Below are 21683 nucleotides of genomic sequence, written 5' to 3'. Positions count from 1 at the left end.
GGGTGGCTTGAGGGGGCCCGACCCACATTACCTTGAACCATGGGTAAATGGTGAATTCCAAAGAGTGGATGCTAGCGAGAGGATGCTAACAGCTATGTGCGCCACTAGCAAGGTGTTGGGCTGGCACAGCCAGCCCAAGTATTAGCGCAAGCTAGCTGTAAACACTGTCCGCAATGGGTTGGGCTGGCACAGCCAGCCTAAGCATCAGCGCAAGCTAGCTGTAAACACTGTGGGCAATGCTAACTTCTTCATGCCCAAAAATTTTGGGAATGGCTATATTGTAACAACTTCATATTTACCAATTTTGCTGATGGGTTCATGTTAATGCGTTATGCTAATGGCTACATACTAAAAAGTGATGCTAACGGCTAAATGCTAAAAATTTTTGGTAATGGAAATATTTTAACGACTTCATATTTACAATTTATGATAATGGGTACATGTTGATGAGTTATGCTAACGGATGCATGCTAAAAAGTGATGCTATCAGCTAAATGCTACCTCCTTCATGTTAAAAAATTTTGGTAATGGCAATATTTTAAAGACTTCATATTTACAAATTATGCTAATGGACTCATGTTGAGGAGTTGTGCAAATGGGTACAGGCTAAAAAGTGATGCTAACGGCTAAATGCTTACTTCTTCATGCAAAATTTTTTTGGTAGAGGCAATATTGTAAAGACTTCATAACTACAAATTATGCTAATGGCCTCATGTTGATGAGCTATGCTAATGGATACATGCCAAAAAGTGATGCTAACGGCTAAATGCTAACTTCTTCATGCTAAAAATTTTTGGTATTGGCAATATTTTAACGACTTCATATTTACAAATTATGCTAATGGGCTCATGTTGAGGAGTTATGCTAACGGATACATGCTAAAAAGTGATGCTAACGGCTAAATGCTAAATTCTTCATGCTGAAAAATTTTGGTAATGGCAATATTGTTACGACTTCATATTTACAAATTATGCTAATGGACTCGTGTTGATGAGTTATGCTAATGGATACATGCTATAAAGTGATGCTAACGGCTAAATGCTAACTGCTTCATGCTAAAACATTTCGGTGACATTTCGGCTTTTTTTAACAACTTCATATTTACAAACTATGCTAATGGGTACATGTTGATGAGTTATGCTAATCGTTAAAGGCTTAAAAGTGATGCTAATGGTTAAATGCTAACTGCTTCATGCTAAAAAATTCCCCCCACAGAACCAAGTTAAAAATTACAAATACATCTCTCTGAGTTAAAAACTTTATGCTAACTCTAATGCTAACAACTCAACGCTACCGTTCTCTACCAACATCTGCCAGATCAATCACAACTCTTACAATTGCCGCGGGAATTGTCTAGTTGGTTTTATTAATATACTTCAATCCAGAGAGCAAAAGTATAACTTTTTAACAAAAGCAGTTTCCCCAAAAATCTGCACAATGCATGTCAGTGTACATTTTTTTGAAGTGATCTTGAAGAGTGATAACTCAGTCATATCTGAATGTTTTTTTACTTCAACCACTCAAATGTTCAGTTGCATCAGACCTACCTATACAAATGTAGATTTTAAGTTATTAATTACTCCCTAAACTTGAAGACAAACATTAGAGCAGCAAACATCAGACCACCTAGTTCCTTGTCCCACAAATTCTTTGAAGATTAGTCTTTTGACTTGTACATGCCAGCTAAAATAAGAAGTTCTCTGTATGCATGGAGTTGCTCTGCGGTGATCGTGGTCCAGCATATAATTGTTCTTTCACCTTGTAAATTAATCATTACAACTATGTTGTCAATAATTTCCGACGAGGCTACTGAGGCGGGCAATGGCATACAATGTTGGCCCGGGGTCCTGCAGTGCACAAAGTGGGCAGCTATTTTGTGAGAAAGAGACCACATTATTTCTTCATTTTGGATTGCCAAATGATTTGTCCACTCACATTTTCGTCTACATTCTCGTCACCTAGATCCTCCTCCATGCCATCCTCCTACACATAGTCAACTTGTTCATCGGCGTCAAAAACCTCTTCCGTTTGTCCCCCCTTCTGCCAAGCAATCTGGTTCAAACTCCTCGTCGGAACAGTCCGAGGAGTCAGAGAAAAAAAAAACCCGGTTCATTTTTTCCCCTCCATGACCAGATGCAGCACTTCATCAGCTATTTCCCTTCCAATCGGATTCAAATAGCTGAACAATAATAGTTGAACTGTTTACCTTCCCAACGGGAATCATTCAGATCACCTATCTATCAGTTGTTTAGCTGATACAGCGCAGGATGGACACACCCACCAGTTCTTTGGCTGTGCCAAGAGGCACACATGCAATTAAAGTTCACAACACTTGATTTTACGACAAGGTACAAAGCACAATTCTTCTGAATTTCTTTGCATACTAAAGGACTTTATACATTTTGACTATAAAGGATTTTATACGATTGACTCATAATGCAATGAAGATTTTCACTGAATGGGCTTTAGTTCAATGTACAAAGTCAAGGCAGGTTGTTCGAAATGCATATTTTGTCTAGGGAATTTTGATAACAGGACTCGTGGAGGCGACGTTGTTTTGGGAAGCCAGACATCAAGGCGCTCGTGGATGAGATTGTGAAGCCCAGGGGGCTTCCTTGGCAGGCCCATGGGAGGAACCAGCACACCATCATGCTGGGAGACGTGGGCCAATAAGTAAAAGCTAAAGGACTTTAGAAGAAGGCTTCACACAGACTCCAACGTCACTTCTACTTCATCCGTCTTCGATAGAGTACACTTAGTTAAATTGTTAGGAAAATAAATCTGCCCCCGTGTGCAAATGTCGACTCCACTCCGATTGAGATTGGCCTTTTCCATTTTCTAATGATGGCTCCAACAGTGGACATTTTTTACCAAGCTGCTTGGCAATTGCCACGTCGCCCTTTCCAGCCTCGTGGAGGTGTACAATTTTGTCTCTGGTGTTTTTTGACAGCTCTTTGGTTTTCGCCATGTTACAAGTTTGTAAGGGTTATTGTTCTGTCTTCTTTATTCATTATCCGTTATCGGTCAGTTCATAATACGCTGCAAAGCCTAGGAGCCGGGTCTCTTACTCTCAGCCAAAAGGCCAAGCTAAGGTCCTAGCCCTAAAGCCTTGCTGCGATCATTGCGAATGCACCGTTCCCGGAGGTACTGCAATACCGGGCCGATGCGTGGAGTGCCATGCTGTAATTCACAATTTTATAACCACAGTTGATTGTATGCAGGTGCTGTTTCTATTCCAACAACAATTGTATCTTCTTGGGGCCCACTAACTATAAATCAAGATGTCCTTCATTTTAGTGCCGGGAAGTGCCTCCTTTCTACACTCCCTTGGTTTTACAGTTAATGCATTGTACTTTTGTGTTACAAAGTTTCACTTTTCTTATTGCTCATTTATTTCGCTCGCACGCCATCTAGCGGCGAGCATTATTCACTTCATTTAAACTTGTGATTTTTGTACAAACCAATCAGATTCATTTCATGTATTCATGTGATCTCGTTTAAACCAGTTAGATGTGTTTTTTTTTTTCGCCTGTGTTTTCAATAAATTAGCCTCTAGCCATTAAGTGTGTGTGATTCCCCCCTGAACCAATCTTGGAAGCAGACCTAGTGGAAAGCTCAGGCGGGACGCTCCTCTTTCTTTACCTTAAGAAAATCTCAAGTTTTAACCTAGACATTGAAATCAATCTTAAATGACTCTTATGACTACATATCATCCGATCAACTTGCTGATCTGATCATAGTACACCACAATTTCCCATTAAAATTGTTCAAAATCAAGAAAAATCAAAACAAAAGCTATGTGTCAAGCACTTTTCACTCAAAATGCTGTATAAAACATTCAGTGTACAGTAAGGAAATAATATCCCTTGCTTTTTTTCCCCACCCAACAATGTGAAACACTAAAAACACAGACGGACATAATGTCATGAATTGGGTCCAAATTCATGACCACCCTTCCTTAAAGCCGTTTTGCTCCAACAGTACCATGAGCTCCTCCTGGTTAGAATATCGCATGAGGGAAGAGTTCATATCATCCAGCAAATCCTCTCCAAGTAGGAAAGTCTTGACATCATGCAGGGTCAAAGCGATCCGGTGATCCGTGACGCGATCTTGGGAAAAGTTGTACGTGCGGATTTTCTCAGACCTGCCTCTATTTCCAATCTGTGGGAAGATGGTGGGGAAAACCATTGCATCTAAATACACGATGATGTAATGGAAAAGTACATTCATTATAACCAGGGGTCTCCATGTGTTGTCGCCAAAAAACACTTGAGGTGCCTGCAGACCTGTTTTGAAAATAGCTCACCAATGCTGGGTCATTGGGATTTTCAAGTATGTTTCTTTAATTGGCTGACGGAGTCTCATCTCATCTCATCTCATTAGCTACACCGCCTATCCTGAGTAGGGTCGCGGGGGTGCTGGAGCCCATCCCAGCAATCATCGGGCAGTGGGCAGGGGACACCCTGAACTGGTTGCCAGCCAATTGCAGGGCCTGACGGAGTCTATTTAACCCTATTTCTAATAATTAACCTGGTAACCTGAGCAATTCGGAAAACGCTGGACTGTGTAATGTAAGATCAAACATTCGGTAACTCTGTTTGACCCTCACTAGCTTTTTACATATTTTTGCATGCTATTCGGCAACAGTTTGTCTTTTTTCTGCTAGGGATCAATCTAAAGTTTGGCCTCAATTCTAGCTATCTATCTAGCTTCTTTTTTATAACTTTTTATCCGGGCCTTTTACTCTTTTACCTAGCTATCTAGCCCCCTTTTGAGTTTTTTACCGGTTTACTTTTCTAGCTAAATATCAAGCTACTTTTTAGCTATTCAGCCAGCCATCGAGCTAAGTTACTATTTTAGAAATTTATATCAAACTGGGTGCCCATTGCACCAATTAGAAACAAAAAGTAGCTCTCAACTTGAAAAAAGTTGGAGACCCCTGACTTTAGCACACATCTTTCAATTAGATTTTTCACAAAGCTCTACTGTGGCTGGGCATAAAATGCAGAGGATGATGCTTTCGATCGCCAACAAAGTTGGACTTCTTGACATGCTTAAAGAAATTCCGAGCCGCGCGACGGAGCGAGTTCGGCGGACGCGGTGTCACACGGCGCGACGCGAGAAAAGGCGGCGGGCGTGATCGGGCTACCCCCGTAACTGGGGGAAGCCCGCTCGTCCGACGACCCCAGTAGCGCGGCACGACGACAGGCTTTCGTCCGCGCGTGGCGGGCGAAAGGCGGCGGACGTGCGGGGGACCTCCGTAACTGTGTCGGTGTCGTGCGTATCACGCCCGGAAGTACCCGCGCCGCGGGTTAGGGGCTCGCTTGCGGGAGCGACCGAACGGCACCGGCGGTACGGCGCAAGTAAAAACCCTGTCGTGAATTTGTCTCCGATCGTCCCGGGCGGACGTAAAATCGCCCAGCTTTACGACTCTTAGCGGTGGATCACTCGGCCTGGCGTCGAAGAACGCAGCTAGCTGCGAGAACTAATGTGATTTGCAGCTGCGATTGGCTGGCAACAAGTTCAGGGTGTCACCTGCCCACTGCCCGGAGATGGCTGGGATGGGCTCCAACCCCCCCGCGACCCTAATAAGGATAAGCAGTGCAGATAATGAGATGAGATTTATTTATTATTTTTTTTGTTGTTGAAGGGGCGTCGCTACTTTGCAGATTTTCACTTTTAGCGGGTGGTTTGGGTCCCCATTAACCGGGTCTAAAAAAATAATTTAAAAAAAACAAAACAACTTTTTACAACATGGGATATGCTGTGACAACGAAATTGGACGACTCCAGGTCCACATTTACAGCGAGGATAAGGAAACAAAGAGACAAAGGAACAAAGAACTAACTGACTTTGTTGTAATTAGTCTTTGTTACCGGAGCCATATCCCCCGAGTGGGAGGTGGCTAGAGTCAAGAACACATTCCTGACTCTTTCTGGGAGATTGATACAGAGGAGGGTTCCCCTCGCTCAATCCAACTGATGTGTTGGGAGTCATTAGGTGACCAAACCCCCCAATTCCAACCCCTAATGCCGAGCGCTAAGCAGGGAGGCAATGAGTACCAATGTAGTAACTCTTAGGTATGACTTGGCTGAGGCTTGAACCAGCAACCTCCCAGTCTCGGAGCGGGCGCCCTACCCCCAAGGCCACCAAGCTGGGCTGCCATAAAACTAACATGAATTCTGCCAGTCTGCTTCAACAATGCACACGCAGCTTAGCTATGTCACACTACTTTACGAACACAGACAGGGCTCTATAGGTAATGGGTAATATTTAGGCTCAATACGGAAGAAAAAAAAAAAAAAGAAACATAGTACTGTATGTTTAAAAAGCAGAGCAAATTTGGACTCATTTTATAATGAACTTGATTGCTCAGAAGCAGAGGACATGTTTTTTCCAGAGTATCAGTGTCTAAATTGGTTAAAGTAAAATTATAAGTGGTTAATATTTTTGCATTTTATAATTTATTTATAGCACTGAATAGGTAATATTTTTATTTTTTACTTTGTTTGGCTTTTTCAGGGATTTTGTGTTGTTCGACTTTAAATCTGTCCAGTGTTTACATTTTTTTGTAGATCTGTGAATATTTTAATTTATATTTCATGTGTTTTTCAGGGATATTCTGCAAAACATGAAATTACTCAATACTAAAAAATTTGGTGAATAATGTTTTATTATTATTGACTACAAAAACAAAACATCTAAGATGCCGACACGTTCGGCAAAAGATTCCTTCAAAGTCACGCCAAATACTGTAGCTATAAAAAAAAAAAGATTTTTCAGCAGGTTTGGGTACAGTCAATTTGAGATTTGATTGCGCCCTATATCAAACATATTAGCATACACACTAACGTGTTGCCTTTATGAGGTGCCTCCCCACATCAGCGAACTATGTGTAACGGTAACCCAACAAGCTACGAAGAACTTTTATAAGCTTTTAGATCAGTACCGGTGTATGGGGATACTCCTTTTACAATATAGTGGTACAGAACGTGTGGACTGAAGTCAGGCAGACTGGAAAATTTAGTTTGATGTGCGAATATGTTAGGAGGAAGAAGCTATGGGTCAGTAGCAAGCTCTGCTAATGTTATCCTTAATTTCTTTAAATTGTGCTCTTTGTGCTTTCCGACAAGGTGAGCCACCTCATCAGACAGCTGCACAATATTCGATTGACTAGTCATTACCACTGATGTTGAATAGTAAAGCTTTTATTGTCGTTGTTGATGATGTCTACTGACAACCGTCATGGTGTTGTGACCAATGTTACCTCTAATTTTCCATGGGTCTGAGCGTTCACACAAAGTCGGTGAGCAGCGCTTGAAACAACAGTGAGCAACCATAATCCCAAGTGTGGCAAGATAATTAATTATCAAACATGTCCAAAACTTGACATCAAGTTACATTTTGCTGAGTTTCCGGCAATGCAAAATTATTTTTCTCTTGAATGAATTGACTCACGTACTATTGCAAAGGTTGTACGGCCTACAAACGTCGTTAGTTCTTACAATTCTTTCACAAGATATCCATTTCTTTTTATTTCCTGATATATTTTGTCGCATAATATTAACATTTTGGGGGGCTTATTTAGTCGGTTGGAAGATACAGAACTGTAATTAATCACATGTTTTAGTGGAAGTACAATGTTGGCAAAAAGATTCACTTGATATAATTGGAAATTATTTGAATGCAACACAAACTTTTTCTTCTTTTTACCGTGTTTTTTTATCTACTTTTTTAAAAATTCCTTTAAAAAAAAAATCTCATTGTGTTTTTTTTTTCCTGAGCTGTTACTTTTTTCTTTTTGTTCTCTATTTACTTTTTTCCTACATTTCATTCTTTTCTTTTTTTCCTGGCTTTTTTCTAAATTTTTCCTTCTTTTTTCTCTTCCTTTTGTTTCTTTTTTTCTCAGCTTTTCACTATTTTTCATTTTGGTATTTTTTTCTTTTTTGTTCTATTCCCCCCTTCCTTTAAGTCATTTTGTGTATAATTTTACATAATATTTGGTCATGTTGGGATTAAAGAAGCAAAAACAACCCGAAGAGCCAGTTCCTTTTAGTGAGCCGAGCCGAAGAAGCCGAGTCCCCACAAACTCTACTGACTTTACTCAACTTCGTTCTCCAACTCGACTTCAAAATACCGCATTTAGGACACAACGTCAAGGGAACCCGTGTATTTTTACCTTCATGCACTGTAACTTTGACTTGAGTCGCTTCTTAATTAGTAATTTTGACCCCTCATTTTTGTGCGCTGGCTAGATTTTCTTGTGCGCTGGCTAGATTTTCTTGTGCGCTGGCTAGATTTTCTTGTGCGCTGAGAATGTGCAAGCAGTGCGCAATTGCGCACGCGCGCAGTTTAGAGGGAACACTGGTTGTGACGTATGTGCAGCCTTATAATCCCTCGCCACTTTGTCCAGCTCATTCGGCAGGAACTCGGGGTGTTCCCAGGCCAATATATTAGCTAAGGATTTAACAAACATGATAAAGTTGAACATGTACCTGTACTTTGCGCTGACTGTAGCGCTTACTGGTCTCCTCTTCAAGTTTCATACTGTACAGTTTCGCCCGCAGAACTTTCAAGGCCTTCTCCTTGTTCTTGATTTGCGAGCGCTCCTGCTGGCACTCTGCTACAACACCTTGGGAAAAAAAAACACAAAGACGTTGGCATGGATACTTCATATCTCGTCTGGGGGGGAACCCAGCAGGATTATGTAATATACCAGTGGGCAAATGCAAAATTCTGACAGCACTGTCTGTGGTGTTGACGTGTTGACCTCCAGCACCGCTTGCTCGCTTCGTTTCGATTCTCAGGTCCTTTTGGTTTATTGTGAAAGAGATCTGAAAAAGAACACATCAAAAGAACCAGGCTGTGAGCTAACATCAACACAAAAACAAAGCGGAAGCCGCGCGCCGGGAAACGAGAACAGCGCGCCGTGCTAAGGTCGTCGGCTGAGGGGGATTCCCGCAAAAAGTGAAAATCTGCAAAGTAGCGACGCCCCTTCCCACAAAAAACCAAAACCAAAAAAACATTTTAACCATTACAGACCGCGAAGCTCTGAAGCCGCGAACGTCGAACCGCAAAGTATCGAGGTCCCACTGTATTTGGATTTTTTAAATCCATTTTCAATAATTGAAGTTTTGCACGGATAGAAAAAATAACAGAATATGCTACAATATAAAATAAACAACAAGTGTTTGTCACTTAACTTGACAATGAACAAAAATACAGACACCTCCAAAAATTATTCTCTTTTCCTATTACCTTATTTTAAAGATATATAATATTTGGAGTTAACATGCAAAATGAAAAAGAAAGAGCAATACATTTCATTTAAGGTGTAGCTTTTTTAATCCACAAAAAATACAAACCTATTTTCCAAAATGTTGTAAACAAACCTGTTTTTTTGGGTTAGATCTTTGAATACGACAAAACATTCCCAATATAAAATATTATATAATATTAACAATTCCCCCCTTGTGTAGAATTAAACACCCTGCTATTTTGCTATTTCTCCCACTTAGAAATCATGGAAGAGTCTGAAATTTTAACCGTAGATGCATTTTCACTGTGAGAGAGATAAACCAAAAAAGAAAAATCCAGAAATCACAATGCATGTTTAGTTAACAATGTATTTGTGTGATAAAGGTGCAAACAAGTATTTAAATACCTGTGGATCATCGAGAATTCTGACCCTGAAAGACCCGTTAGTCCGCCCATTAGAAGTCCACCTGCACTTCTTTTATCATCCTGAATCAGATGCACCTCTTTGAGGTCGTTAGCTGCATAAAGATATCTGTCAACCCGATACAATTAGTAAGACTTAAACTTGTAACATGGTGAAGACCAAAGAGCTGTCCAAAGACACTGGAGACAAAATTGTACACCTCCACAAGGCTGGAAAGGGCTACGGAGCAAAGGCTAAGCAGCTTGGTGGAAAAAGGTACACTGTTGGAGCAATCATTAGAAAATGAAAGAAGCTAAACATGACGGTCAATCTCAATCGGAGTGGAGCCCCATGCAAAATATCACCTCGTGGGCACTCAATGATTCTAAGAAAGGTGAGGAATCAGCCCGCAACTACATGACAGGAGTTGGTCAATGACCTAAAAAGAGCTGGGACCACCGTTTCCAAGGTTACTGTAGGTAATACACTAAGACGTCAGTCATGACGTGAAATCATGCATGGCACGAAAAGTTCCCCTACTTAAAACAGCACATATCACGATCCGTCTAAAGTTTGCATATGACCATTTGGATGATACACAGGATTCATGGGAGAAGGTTTTGTGGTCAGATGAGACCAAAATAGAACTGTTTGGTCATAATTCCACTCAGCGTGTTTGGAGGAAGAAGAATCAAAAGTACAATCCGACGAACACCATCCCTACCGTGAAGCGTGGGGTTGGTGCTATAATGCTTTGGGGCTGTTTTCTGCACCTGCGACAGGACGAGTGCACATCATTGCATTATTTTCTTCACTGTGTAATATATATATATATATTATATATATATATATATATATATATATATATCTCATCTCATCAGCTACACCGCTTGTCCTCAGTAGGGTCGTGGGGGTGCTGGAGCCCATCCCAGCAATCATCGGGCAGTGGGCACCCTGAACTGGTTGCCAGCCAATTGCAGGGCACACGGGGACAGACAACTCACTCGCTCATTTACACCTAGGGACAATTTGGACCGCCCAATTCACCTGAAATGCATGTTTGTTGGAATGTGGGAGGAAACCGGAGTGCCCGGAGGAAACCCACGCAAGCACGGGGAGAACATACACACTCCGCACAGGAAGTCTGGAGCTGGATTTGAACCCACGCAGGAGGTTCCCAAGACATGAACTGTGCCGCACATGCACTAACCACTGCGCTGCCGTATATATATAATTTCCATTACAAAAAAGAATGGTACCTTATTTTTAAATTTCAATGCTTGATCACAACTGGCCTTTTAATGCCGTATCAATCCTGGTAGTTGCCTGTATGTATCCACAATCATCCCAAATTTGATGAGGTCGCGCTGGATATTTAAAAAAAAAAAAAAAAAAAAAAAAAAAAAAAAAAAAAAAAAAAAAAATCGCCAATTTACCAGATAAATGCACGTAATGTGGTTGTGAAACCGCAAAGCACTGCGGGTTTTTCCAAGGTTTTGTTGTGAGTGATGGAGTTTTGGCCAACCACAATTGTTACTGTTTAAGTTTTAAAAGCCCTGACCAATCAGAGGCAATAAACGCGGTACGAAGTTTGCAAGCACCACACTATGCCACACTCACCTTGTAGGCTCATTGAACAGAAGAAAACGCCCGTTGCAGAATTTGCTTTCGCATAGTCGCTAGGTCCAGGGGAAACAAGTCATTTGTACCAGCACCTCAAAAATTAGCACATATTAAAATGCACGGCATGTCAAAAAAGATTACAAGTAAAAGACAAAGAAGGTGCATCTCCAAATAGACTGCGAGGTAAACAAACCTCTATCAAAGTAGCATTTGCGACCTTCACGCCGTACGAAAAAAGTTCGCAAAAGGCACAAAGAAATGACCAATGCTGTGACTCCAGCTAAAAATGTCTAATAGTGTCCAACCCCAAAACTGTATTGTCGATTGTGAGGGGTGCACTAGAAATTCCCCGGGGAGCCAAAGGGGCGCCAGCCTACAACATTTGGGAACCATTGCTATATATAAACTACAACATTTTTGCGTCAATGGGCTGCTATAAACTGAGGAGAATTCTGCTAATATGCTTCAAAATGCATGTGCTGCTTCAATGAGTCACACTTGTTTACAAACATGGAAAGGGCGCAATAGGTGCTTGGTAATATTGGAGTTCAATCCGGGAGACAAAAAAAAGAAGTTCTGTATGTAAAAAAAGCAGTATTGATTGTTCTGAAGCAGAGTGCATTCAATCTTAGAAACGGCTTATCTTTTGCTTTCAGTTTATCTCATTTTAATAAATATTTTTGGAGGGTTTTTCAGTTGATCTCTGACTTAATTGGTTAAAATAGAATCGTATATATTTTTTTTTTTTTTGGGGGGGGGGGGGGGCATTTTTTATTTATTAATAGCAGCGATGAGTTAATATGTTTAATTTGTACTTTGTTTTGCATTTTCAGGGATTCTGTGCTGTTATTCGACTTGAAATCTGTTCAGTATATAAAAAGCCAAAATTGTTTTGTCGTTTACATTTTTTGTATATCTGTGAATATTTTAATTTATATTTCATGTGTTTTGCACAGATCTCCTGCAAAGCATATGACATTACTAATTACTAAATAATTTGGTGCATTATGTTTTATTATTGTTGATATCATTAAAACAACAAAAACATCTGAGGAGCCGTTTGGGAGCTGAAAGAGACCTCTTCTCAGTGATCCATGCCGAAAGAGCTGGCTTTCTAAATAGAGCTGTCCTCTTTGGTGCAGTGACGCTTCACATGACAACCCCATTTTGACAAGCCACTAGAAGGCAGGTGTGTCAGTGTCATTTTCACGCACTTTTAAAATAATTTTCTTAATTCATTGTGTTGTCTATAGTCAGACTGCCAAGAAATATGGCAATCGCAACAGATTCAACCACCCCAAATTCAAGCATTTTGCTGACCGTGAAAATGCAACATTATGATTCAATCATTTTTAAGGATTTCCAGCACCCATGCAAACATATAACACACACACATATATATAAATATACATATAATAATACAGTAGGACCTCGCTACTTTGCGGTTCGACGTTCGCGGCTTTAGAGCTTCGCGGTCTGTAATGGTTAAAAAAAAAAAATCAAAAATTTTTTTTTTTTTTTTTTAAATCACAGATTTTCACTTTTTGCGGGGTTTTTCGGCAGAACGTCAGCTGACGCGGGATAAGGCAGCCGGCCTGATGGGACAAGGGAGGGTCGGCGGAGGTCTCTCCCGGCTGCGCGACGGAGCGAGTTCGGCGCATGCAGCGTCACCCTAATAAGGATAAGCGGTGCAGATAATGAGATGAGATTTTTTTTATTTTTTTTTTGAAGGGGCGCCGCTACTTCGCGGATTATCACTTATTGCGGGTGGTTTTGGTCCCATTAACCGCGATAACCGAGGTCTTACTGTAAATGGCATAAAACTCAGTTTGACAAAGAAGTTTCTACCTCAGTGGGTTGGGGTAACACAGCCACAGTCATAGTGCTGGTGTGCATGCGACCCTGCTTTTCTGTCTTTGGAACCCGCTGGACGCGATGAACGCCGCCTTCAAATTTCATCCTCTTGTAGCTCTGAAGTCCGCTGATGCTCACAGAGGCGTGACGCAGTCCACCTGAGCAAAAACAAACACTACAATCAACTTTTGTGGGAGTCGTTTTTTCCCAATTTATGTGTCCTACTGACTCACCTATGTCACTCTTTACGTGTTCTAGGACTTCAAAGGACCAGCCATTGTGCCGAGCAAAGCCCTCATACATGTTGAACAGCTGTAAAGGACGGGGAAGATAGTTGATTCAAATTACATATCCAAAGAGTATATTTCTACTTCAACTGGTCTATCCATTCAACCATTGTCTGCGACGCGTAACCTCACTAGGGTCACGGAAGGTGCTCGAGCCTATCCCAGCTATCTTCAGGAAGTGGCCAGGAAACACCCTGAACTGGTTGCCAGCCAATTGTAGGGCACACAGAGACAGACAACTCACTAGCTCATTCACATCTAGGAACAATTTAAACCGGCCATTCAACATGACATGCATGTTTTGGAAAGTGAGAGGAAATCAAAGTGCCTAGAGGACACCCACGCAGGCACGGAGAGAACATGCAAACTTCACACGGGAAGGGTGCGGCAGCTGGAATCGATCCTTGGGGCTCATTAGAAGATATGCAGTAAACATATTGTGTCACAAAAGTGAGTACACGCATCTGCAGAGATTTCATAGTCATGTTTAATTGAACAACACTGAAACATTGCTTTGACACAGTGAAAAGAAGTCTGTGTAAAGCTTATGTAGCAGTGTACATCTATTTCCCCCCCTCAAAAAACTGAAACTGTAGCCATTCGTAGCCAAAACCCTGGTAACAAAAGTGAATATACCCTGAAGTGAAAGTTCCTGATGTTCAATATTTTATTTTGTTTGGGCACTATGTTTTTGCAGATCAACTTTAATCCTCTGGCCACGGTTTTCACCAGAGCATTACAATACAGCACTGGAGTGCTCTTGCACTCCTCCATGACATGACTGAGCTGGGGGATATTTAAGATCTTGTTCTTCTCCACCTTCCGCTTAAGGGACCCCCAAAGACGTACTGTTGGATTTAGATCTAAAGACAGGTTTGGCCAGTAACCCCTTTAGCCTTAGCCCCTTTAGAAAAGTGCTGGTTATCTTAAAAGTGTACTTTGGGTCATTGTAAGGCTGGAACATCCTGCGACCCAGTTTCTGGAGGGTGAGGATCATTCTCTGCGCCAGTTTTTAACAGTACATTCTTGAATTTGTGTTTCACTGAATGAAATGCAACTACCCAAATTCAGTTGCACTCATGCAGCCCCAAACCATGACATTGCCAACACCATGGCCGACTTTAGGCACAACACAAACATGTTTGTACACCTCACCTGCTTTTCTCCAAACAAGCGTCTCACAATCTGAGCCAAGTAAATTACTCTTTGTTTCACCAGAATAGAGGGTATCTTTCCAGTCAGCCATGGCCTTTGTTTACATACTTCTTTTCATTGTGTCAAAGCGATGTTTCGTCAGTGATGTTCCTTAAACATTATAATGAAATCTCTGCAGAAATGTGAGGGGTTTACTTACTTCTGTGACATACTGAATGTTTGAGGGTTTTTTTTCTAAGATCAGAATTTTTCCTTCTGTTTGCCTAATTTTTTCAGCACCTTTACAATTAATACTAGAGCATAAATCAAACTCAAGTGTGTTTGAGAGAAATGCTGTCCTTTGAAGATTAATAATGAATTATGATAATAAATATATGTATTTCCCTATTGACTCCCAAGCAAGTAATTTGTTTCTAAAAATAAAATAGTAATCTGCTGGACTGTCACCCAAAATATGGTCAGCGTGTTTGGCAGAAGCTATATTCACGACTCAACTTGACGTATGCCGTGTCCCAGGCGGTGCGCATATTGAACATTTGTAAATTGTTCACATAATCTACATGCTTTCAAATTTCTCATTAGTATTTGATAGAAAAAATATCATGATCTTCAACATTAATACTTTTTCAATTTCATTTACGTTATTTATGTACTTTCTGTATTATTCACAAATTAAAGGATACAATTTTTCTTAAACACACTGGGGGTGACTTTTTTTCAATTGCGCTGGCCATCAATGATGTCTGCATTTTCCCATCTGTATTTCAGGAGCAATACTTTTGTAACAAAGGTTGATGAGCAACCTCTAAACAAAACATTTAGGATCCAGCATCATAGGTGGATAGCGAATGTATTTAAAAGGTTTCCGTTTATTGACGTTGTTGAACATGTCTTGTTTATGAGCTTGACCAAATGAATTATACGTAAAACAATTGCAAGTTACGATGCTTCATTTTGTATACAATTGAATAGGGTAGCTGTTTATAATGGTGACATTGTGTATCTTTTAAGAGTTGGATTATATTCCTAATGAAAGCCCATGAACCAATTGTGTTGATACAATAGCAATATACACATTGAAACCAACGTCTGCAGTGAATAGCATGGCCTCCTGTCCACCAACTCCCGCTGTCACTTCCAGCACGAGGTCGCTCAAATCGTCGTCCTCCTCTGTGATCAAAAGATCAAATATCTGAAACAATAAGTAAAAAATAATTTAAACAGAACCATATAGCTCTCAGAAAGCACAAAGAGTTATCTCTCACTTAGCAATGGGCTTAGGTATTAAAAAAAAAAAAAAAAGGAGTGCGAAGATGAAAAAATATGAAGAACAAACCATCTATGTATATACGATGCATTTTAAAACTTTATCAACTTTTCCACACTCCTGCAAATGTTTGTGAATGTTTTAATGCATTTTTATCAGACCCTTACCGACCTATAATTGGTAACAAAATAATTTCTTTCACCAGATTTTATCACTTACTGCGCACCACGTTATATTTAGTGAGGGTTGTAAAACAATTAGCTACCTAATTACTTCAACACCGAATAAGCATAATATTTCATTTGTTTCTTTCTTTTGATAAAATATCAAATTGATTTTACCCATCCGAAATAAAAAAACAATGAAACAATGCAAAATAACTTAAAAAATAAAGAACACAAAAAATGTTTTTCATTGTCATTTTGAAAGTATAACTGCTACCTTCTGCCTTAGGTCATGGATATTTTGCAAACAGGTTTCCCTCTCCTGCTCAGCCAGTTCTCGTAGATCTTCATCTGTGGGAATACCCAAAATCACACATTGGCCTTTTTTACTTTCCGAGAAGTCAATCTTACCCTTGAGAAGTGCCTCTGATTCACTCATCTCCGTTTGCTTGTACTCCAGTTCCCTGATGGTCTGAATGAGTGGTGCAAGATGGGACACTTTGGTCCTCTTAGCTTTCATCACTTCTGTACTGGTCTGCTCCTGTTGGTTGCTGTTCACCACCCTCAAACACTCGGTATACTCAAAGTCCAACTTTTTCAAATAATCCAGCAGGGATCTCTTTGAGAATAATTCATCGAGGGATATTAACTTTGCTGAATTCATCCAGTTGGCACTGTGAATAGTCCTTGTAGTTCTGATGCAGTGAACACCAAATCTGACATCTTTAATGATATTTGCTAAACTCGTAAAGCACAAACTGAGCGAGTTAAATACTGATTCTTTTTCTCTAGGTAGGAGGGAAAGTGCCCTTCTTAAAAACATGACTGAATGACTAAATTTTCTATTTTCTTGCAGAAACAACAATTTTCCCCATCATCGTGATTGTGTGTATTACTTGCAGAGGACGTATTACTCTCAGAGGATAAGAACTTTCATATGGATTTGCAAAAAGCTAACAAAGTTGCGCATTTATCTGAGAACATAATATAGAGTCGATGTTTGCTGGTAGTGTTAAACTGAACAAATTATAAATTGTGAAGCTCAATAAACATCGGAAGGGGGAAGCACGGTCCAAGTGCCTAAACAAGGGACTGGATAATTTTTTAAAAAACCGTCAACCATACATTCCTAAAACTGAAAATATTTCATCGAAAATTATTGACTCTACCTTGCGACGGGCGCAGCCATGTTGAAAACTTGGCGCATGCGCACTGATAGTCTGTTTGAACCACGTGAAACTAGTGTTAGTCCTCAAAACACAAGAAAGTAATTGGTTAGGTTTATGAAAAGGGAAAAAAAAGGTGTACAAATTCCAATAGCTTACGATCGGCTGTTAATTTAAGTTAGTTTTTACTGTTTGGTAATATGAACACTGAAACTAAAACCAAACTACTCTGTTTCATTTAATTTTCCAAAGAGTTTCAGATCCATCCATTATCTGCACCGCTTATCCTCAGTAGGGTCGCAGGGGTGCCGGAGCCCATCCCAGCCATCTTCTCTTTCACTTTATCTCTCTTGGTCACTCTTTCTTTCTCTCTTTAATTTGTTTTCTCAATTGTTTTTTTCTGGACTTTGTCTCCCTCATTCACTCTTTCTCTCTTTATTTCTCCCTCCCTTCATCTCTCTTTTTTCCCTTTCTTGCTTTCTCCCTTTCTCTCTTTTTCTTTCTCCCTCACTGTTTCTTTTACTCTTTCTCCTCTCTCTTTATCTCTCTCTCTCTTTTACACTTTCTCTACTTTTTCTCTCTCTGTCACTGACCAGGAACGGAGATGGAACCCAATTGCGTGCGTTTCCTCAGTTTTATGTAGAAGAGAAAAGAGGACTTGCATCCACGATACGATGATTGTCGGTCACGGGTAGCAGATAGCAGGAACGCGGAAGTGGCACTTCCGTGTTGAGCACAGGCAAAGTCAAGAGCGAGGAAAAAACAATTCGATGGCCGGGGCGGAGGAGCAAAAGCGTAAATAGTTTCAGAAAAAGATCGGCAACGGGAATCAGACGTAGAATAGTGCAGGATCGAGTCAGGAGTCAAAAGTTTGCCTAGCGTGTAGCTTAGGTTCACAAACGATCTGACGAGTGCTGTCAGGAAAGCGGGCGTTTAAAAAAGAGGAAGCAGCCAATCAGCGTCCGCGGCTATTGGCGCCAACGGAGCAGACTCAGGTGCCCCGCATCAGTAATCATGACACTCTCTTGTTTTTCATGCTATTTCTCCCCTTTTTCTGTTCCACTTCCTTGCTCTCTCTTTATCTCTTTGTACTTTGTATTTCTCCCTCTATCTCTATTATTTTTGCTTTCTCTCTCACACACACACACACAGACACACACACACACACACACACACACACACACACACACACACACACACACACACACACACACACAGTTTCTTTCTGTCTCTTTAATCTACAAGTCAGGCACCTGTGAATTGTTTTTCTACCATGTAGCCCCCGAGTTAAAATGATTTGGACACCCTAAATGTACAGTGAAAAGTTTTTTTTTTTTTTAATCAATTGATATGTGATTTAAATTTTCGACACCATAGCATCGCTAACGAGGCAACAGATTATTCCAGATAGTTCTACCCATTCAGCCCACAACTTTCTAATAATAAAATTCAATGCATACGGGAAGAAATTTCTAAAGACCATGTTTATACGTCACATACTAAAGGTCTGAAAATTATAGATGCGCGACATGGTGACTGTCCAGGGATTTTTTTCCCGATATAGTGATCAGTAAATTTAGAATCTTAAAGCGACTACTTGCCTGTTTGACCCGTTTCTAGGCTCGCTGATTAAAGGTCTTTTTGGGTTCCTTTGACCTTCAATTCTAAATATTATAAACACATCACTCTCCTCAGGTGTTGTTCCAGTGGCTTTTAAGTCCGCTGTTATTAAACCTATACTGAAACGACCCAACCTTCATTCAAAAAGCTCATGCAATTATAGACCTGTGTCAAACCTAATGTTTCTTTCTAAAGTACTTGTAAAAGTTGTGGCACAGCAGCTGAATGATTTTGTATCCAAGATCATCCTTTTTGAATCTATGCAATCAGGATTCAGGACTAATCACTCTACTGAGACACCCTGATTAAGATAACCAATGATCTTCTACTGGCCATGAACTCCGGTACTTCATCACTTTTTCTGCTGATGGACCTTAGTTCTGCCTTTGACACTGTTGACCATAATATCTTACTAGAAATCTTATGGTTCAGATCCTACCTCTCAGATAGGACACACTGTGTTAAATATGGGGAAATTACATCTGGCACCCTTCTTTTCAACATTTACATGCTTCCAGTAGGTGATATTATTCGCAAGTATAATATCAGTTTCCACTGCAATGCAGATGACACTTAACAATATCTTCTGATTGAGGAATCTGCCACACTAAACTGTGGAAATTTGGAGGCCTGCGCTGAACATTGACAAATGTAATATAACCTTGAGTGACTCAGTCAAAAATGTAGGTGTCACATTTAGCCCCAATCTGTCCTTCCAAACACACATGAATACTTTGAACAGCTTTTTTCCATCGTCACAAAATTGCTAAAATTCGCCCCATGCTGTCTCAGTCCGATGCGGGGATTATAATTCACGCGTTTGTTACCTCTCGACAGCAATGCCGTACTGCAATGCACTGCTCTCCGGTACCCCGAAATCCAAAGTCAAGAGCCTTCAGCTGGTACAAAATGCTGCAGCGAGGCTTTTAACTAAAACAATAAAGTTTAAGCACATTACCCCGATTTTAGCTGAACTACATTGGCTCCCTGTTAGATTAAGATGTGATTTTAAGGTTCTGTTGGTATTATACAAAATCATGTATGGACTTCCCTCATATCTTTCAGATTTAATTCCCCCTTCTGTTCCGGTCCGGAGCCTTCGCTCTGAAAATGGTGGTCTACGAGGGATCCCAAGAGCCAAGATGAGAACTGCATTGTGGAATGCTCTTTCCCCTGAGATCTGATCTGCAACCTCAGTGGAACTGTTTAAATCTAGACTTAAAACACACTTCTATTCTCTAGCTTTGAATGACCTATATTTCCTGTTGACAATATCTGTGTATTAATTGTTATTACAACATCCACTGCAGCCTGGTCATCCTGGAAGGAGGATTACCTCATGTGCCTTCTCAAGGTTTCTCCATTTTCCTCATGTTGAAGTTTTTGAGTTTTTCCTTGCCCTTATTTAGGTTTTAGATCAGGGGATGGTGTAATAATAGTCTGTGGTTTGCAATAATCTGTGGTCTGTGCAGCCCTTTGAGACTTCTTGTGATTAAGGGCTATAAATACAAATAAACACGACTTGACTAGACTTGACTTTTCTAAATATAACGTAAATGTTCGCTTCAGCCAATATAACTATCCATCCATCCATCCATCCATCATCTGTACCGCTTATCCTCAGTAGGGTCGCGGGGGGTGCTGGAGCCCATCCCAGCCGTCTCCGGGCAGTGGGCAGGGGACACCCTGAACTTTTATTATAATAAACAGTAGAGTCACTGAGCATGCGCCTTGAGTTTCGCTTGCTCACATACTCACAAACTGGCCCTCGATTCGCCGCCTGTTCCAAAGCGCTTTGGTGCACATGAGCGCTATAGCTGTTTCACTTCTATCCTGCTTTTCTTTATTAAGTTTTTATTATTGTTCACACTACATTGACAAATTTGCTGAATATTAACAAGACGCAAAGTATACAGAAACTGGAACAAATATTCTGGTGAGTCGCTTCATTCATGTTCAATTGCCGCTCGCTTGTCACGAAAACGTAAAATATCATTATTTTTCACTCAATATCACTCTAATTACATACATACAATGCTATGGTTCTTGCCAAGTTCCTTCGATTAGGTGTTGGGCTTTAAATGGTTTTAAATTTATTTTATAGTTCCAAAATAGGATTGGAGCTAGAGTTAGAAACTGAGATTTAAGCTGTTTGTGCGTGTGTGTGTGTGTGTCTGTCTGTGTGTGATCATTATCTGCACCGCTTATCCTCAGTAGGGTCGCGGCCCGCTGGGGTGCTGGATCCCATCCCAGCTATCTTCGGGCAGTGGGCAGGGGACACCCTGAACTGGTTGCCAGCCAATCACAGGCCTCACAGGGACAGACAATTCACTCGCTCATTCACCCCTAGGGACAATTTGGACCGACCAATTGACCTGACATGCATGATTTTGGAATCTGGGAGGAAACCGGAGTGCCCGGAAGAAACCCACGCAAGCATGGGGAGAACATGCAAACTTCACACACGAGGTTCGATTTCATGACCTCAGAACTGTGCCACACAAGCGCTAACCACTGCCCTGCCGTGCTGCCCGTGTGTGTGTGTATATGTATATATACATATTATATATAATTTCCTACCTTTTTTAAGAAGTGTCAAGCTATGGTGTATATTTTTTGTTTTGCAGAGGGCAAAAAGTTAAGTTGTAGGTCCTTTACTCCACATAGGCATTGTTTGTGGAGGTGAACAGAACCAGAACAAAAGCCATTACTAAAAGTAGAATCTTACCTTTGTTTGCATTGTGATTTGTTTAATGTTGGACAGAAGGTTATGCAAATATCATTAATTGACTCTTAAAAAGTGACATTTTGTGTGATTTGTGAAACATCAAACACGTTAAACAGGTTAATTCATCTTTCATCTCCAGCGTATCCGTGTTTAAAAAC

At 40.6% G+C, this 21683-nt stretch overlaps 1 protein-coding gene across 1 annotated transcript; it reads right to left on the bottom strand.

Annotated features, from left to right (window-relative positions):
* Positions 1 to 1347: 1347 nt before the first annotated feature.
* On the bottom strand, positions 1348 to 18060 carry mtrf1l (mitochondrial translational release factor 1-like). Its single transcript, XM_088351672.1, has 8 exons — positions 16423 to 18060; positions 16289 to 16362; positions 15668 to 15772; positions 13372 to 13450; positions 13133 to 13296; positions 8717 to 8834; positions 8496 to 8632; positions 1348 to 4161 (listed from the first exon to the last, which is right to left on the bottom strand). The coding sequence occupies exons 1-8, from the start codon at positions 16832 to 16834 to the stop codon at positions 3943 to 3945; spliced, it is 1308 nt and encodes a 435-aa protein (XP_088207798.1). The 5' UTR covers positions 16835 to 18060; the 3' UTR covers positions 1348 to 3942.
* Between the last annotated feature and the right edge of the window lie 3623 nt (positions 18061 to 21683).

The sequence above is a fragment of the Urocampus carinirostris genome, chromosome 13 (assembly GCF_059441175.1).
Source record: "Urocampus carinirostris isolate Australia breed hairy pipefish chromosome 13, RoL_Ucar_1.0, whole genome shotgun sequence".
Lineage (NCBI taxonomy): Eukaryota > Metazoa > Chordata > Actinopteri > Syngnathiformes > Syngnathidae > Urocampus > Urocampus carinirostris.
Note: the sequence above shows the minus strand (reverse complement) of the source record. Positions and strands in the feature narration are given on the sequence as shown.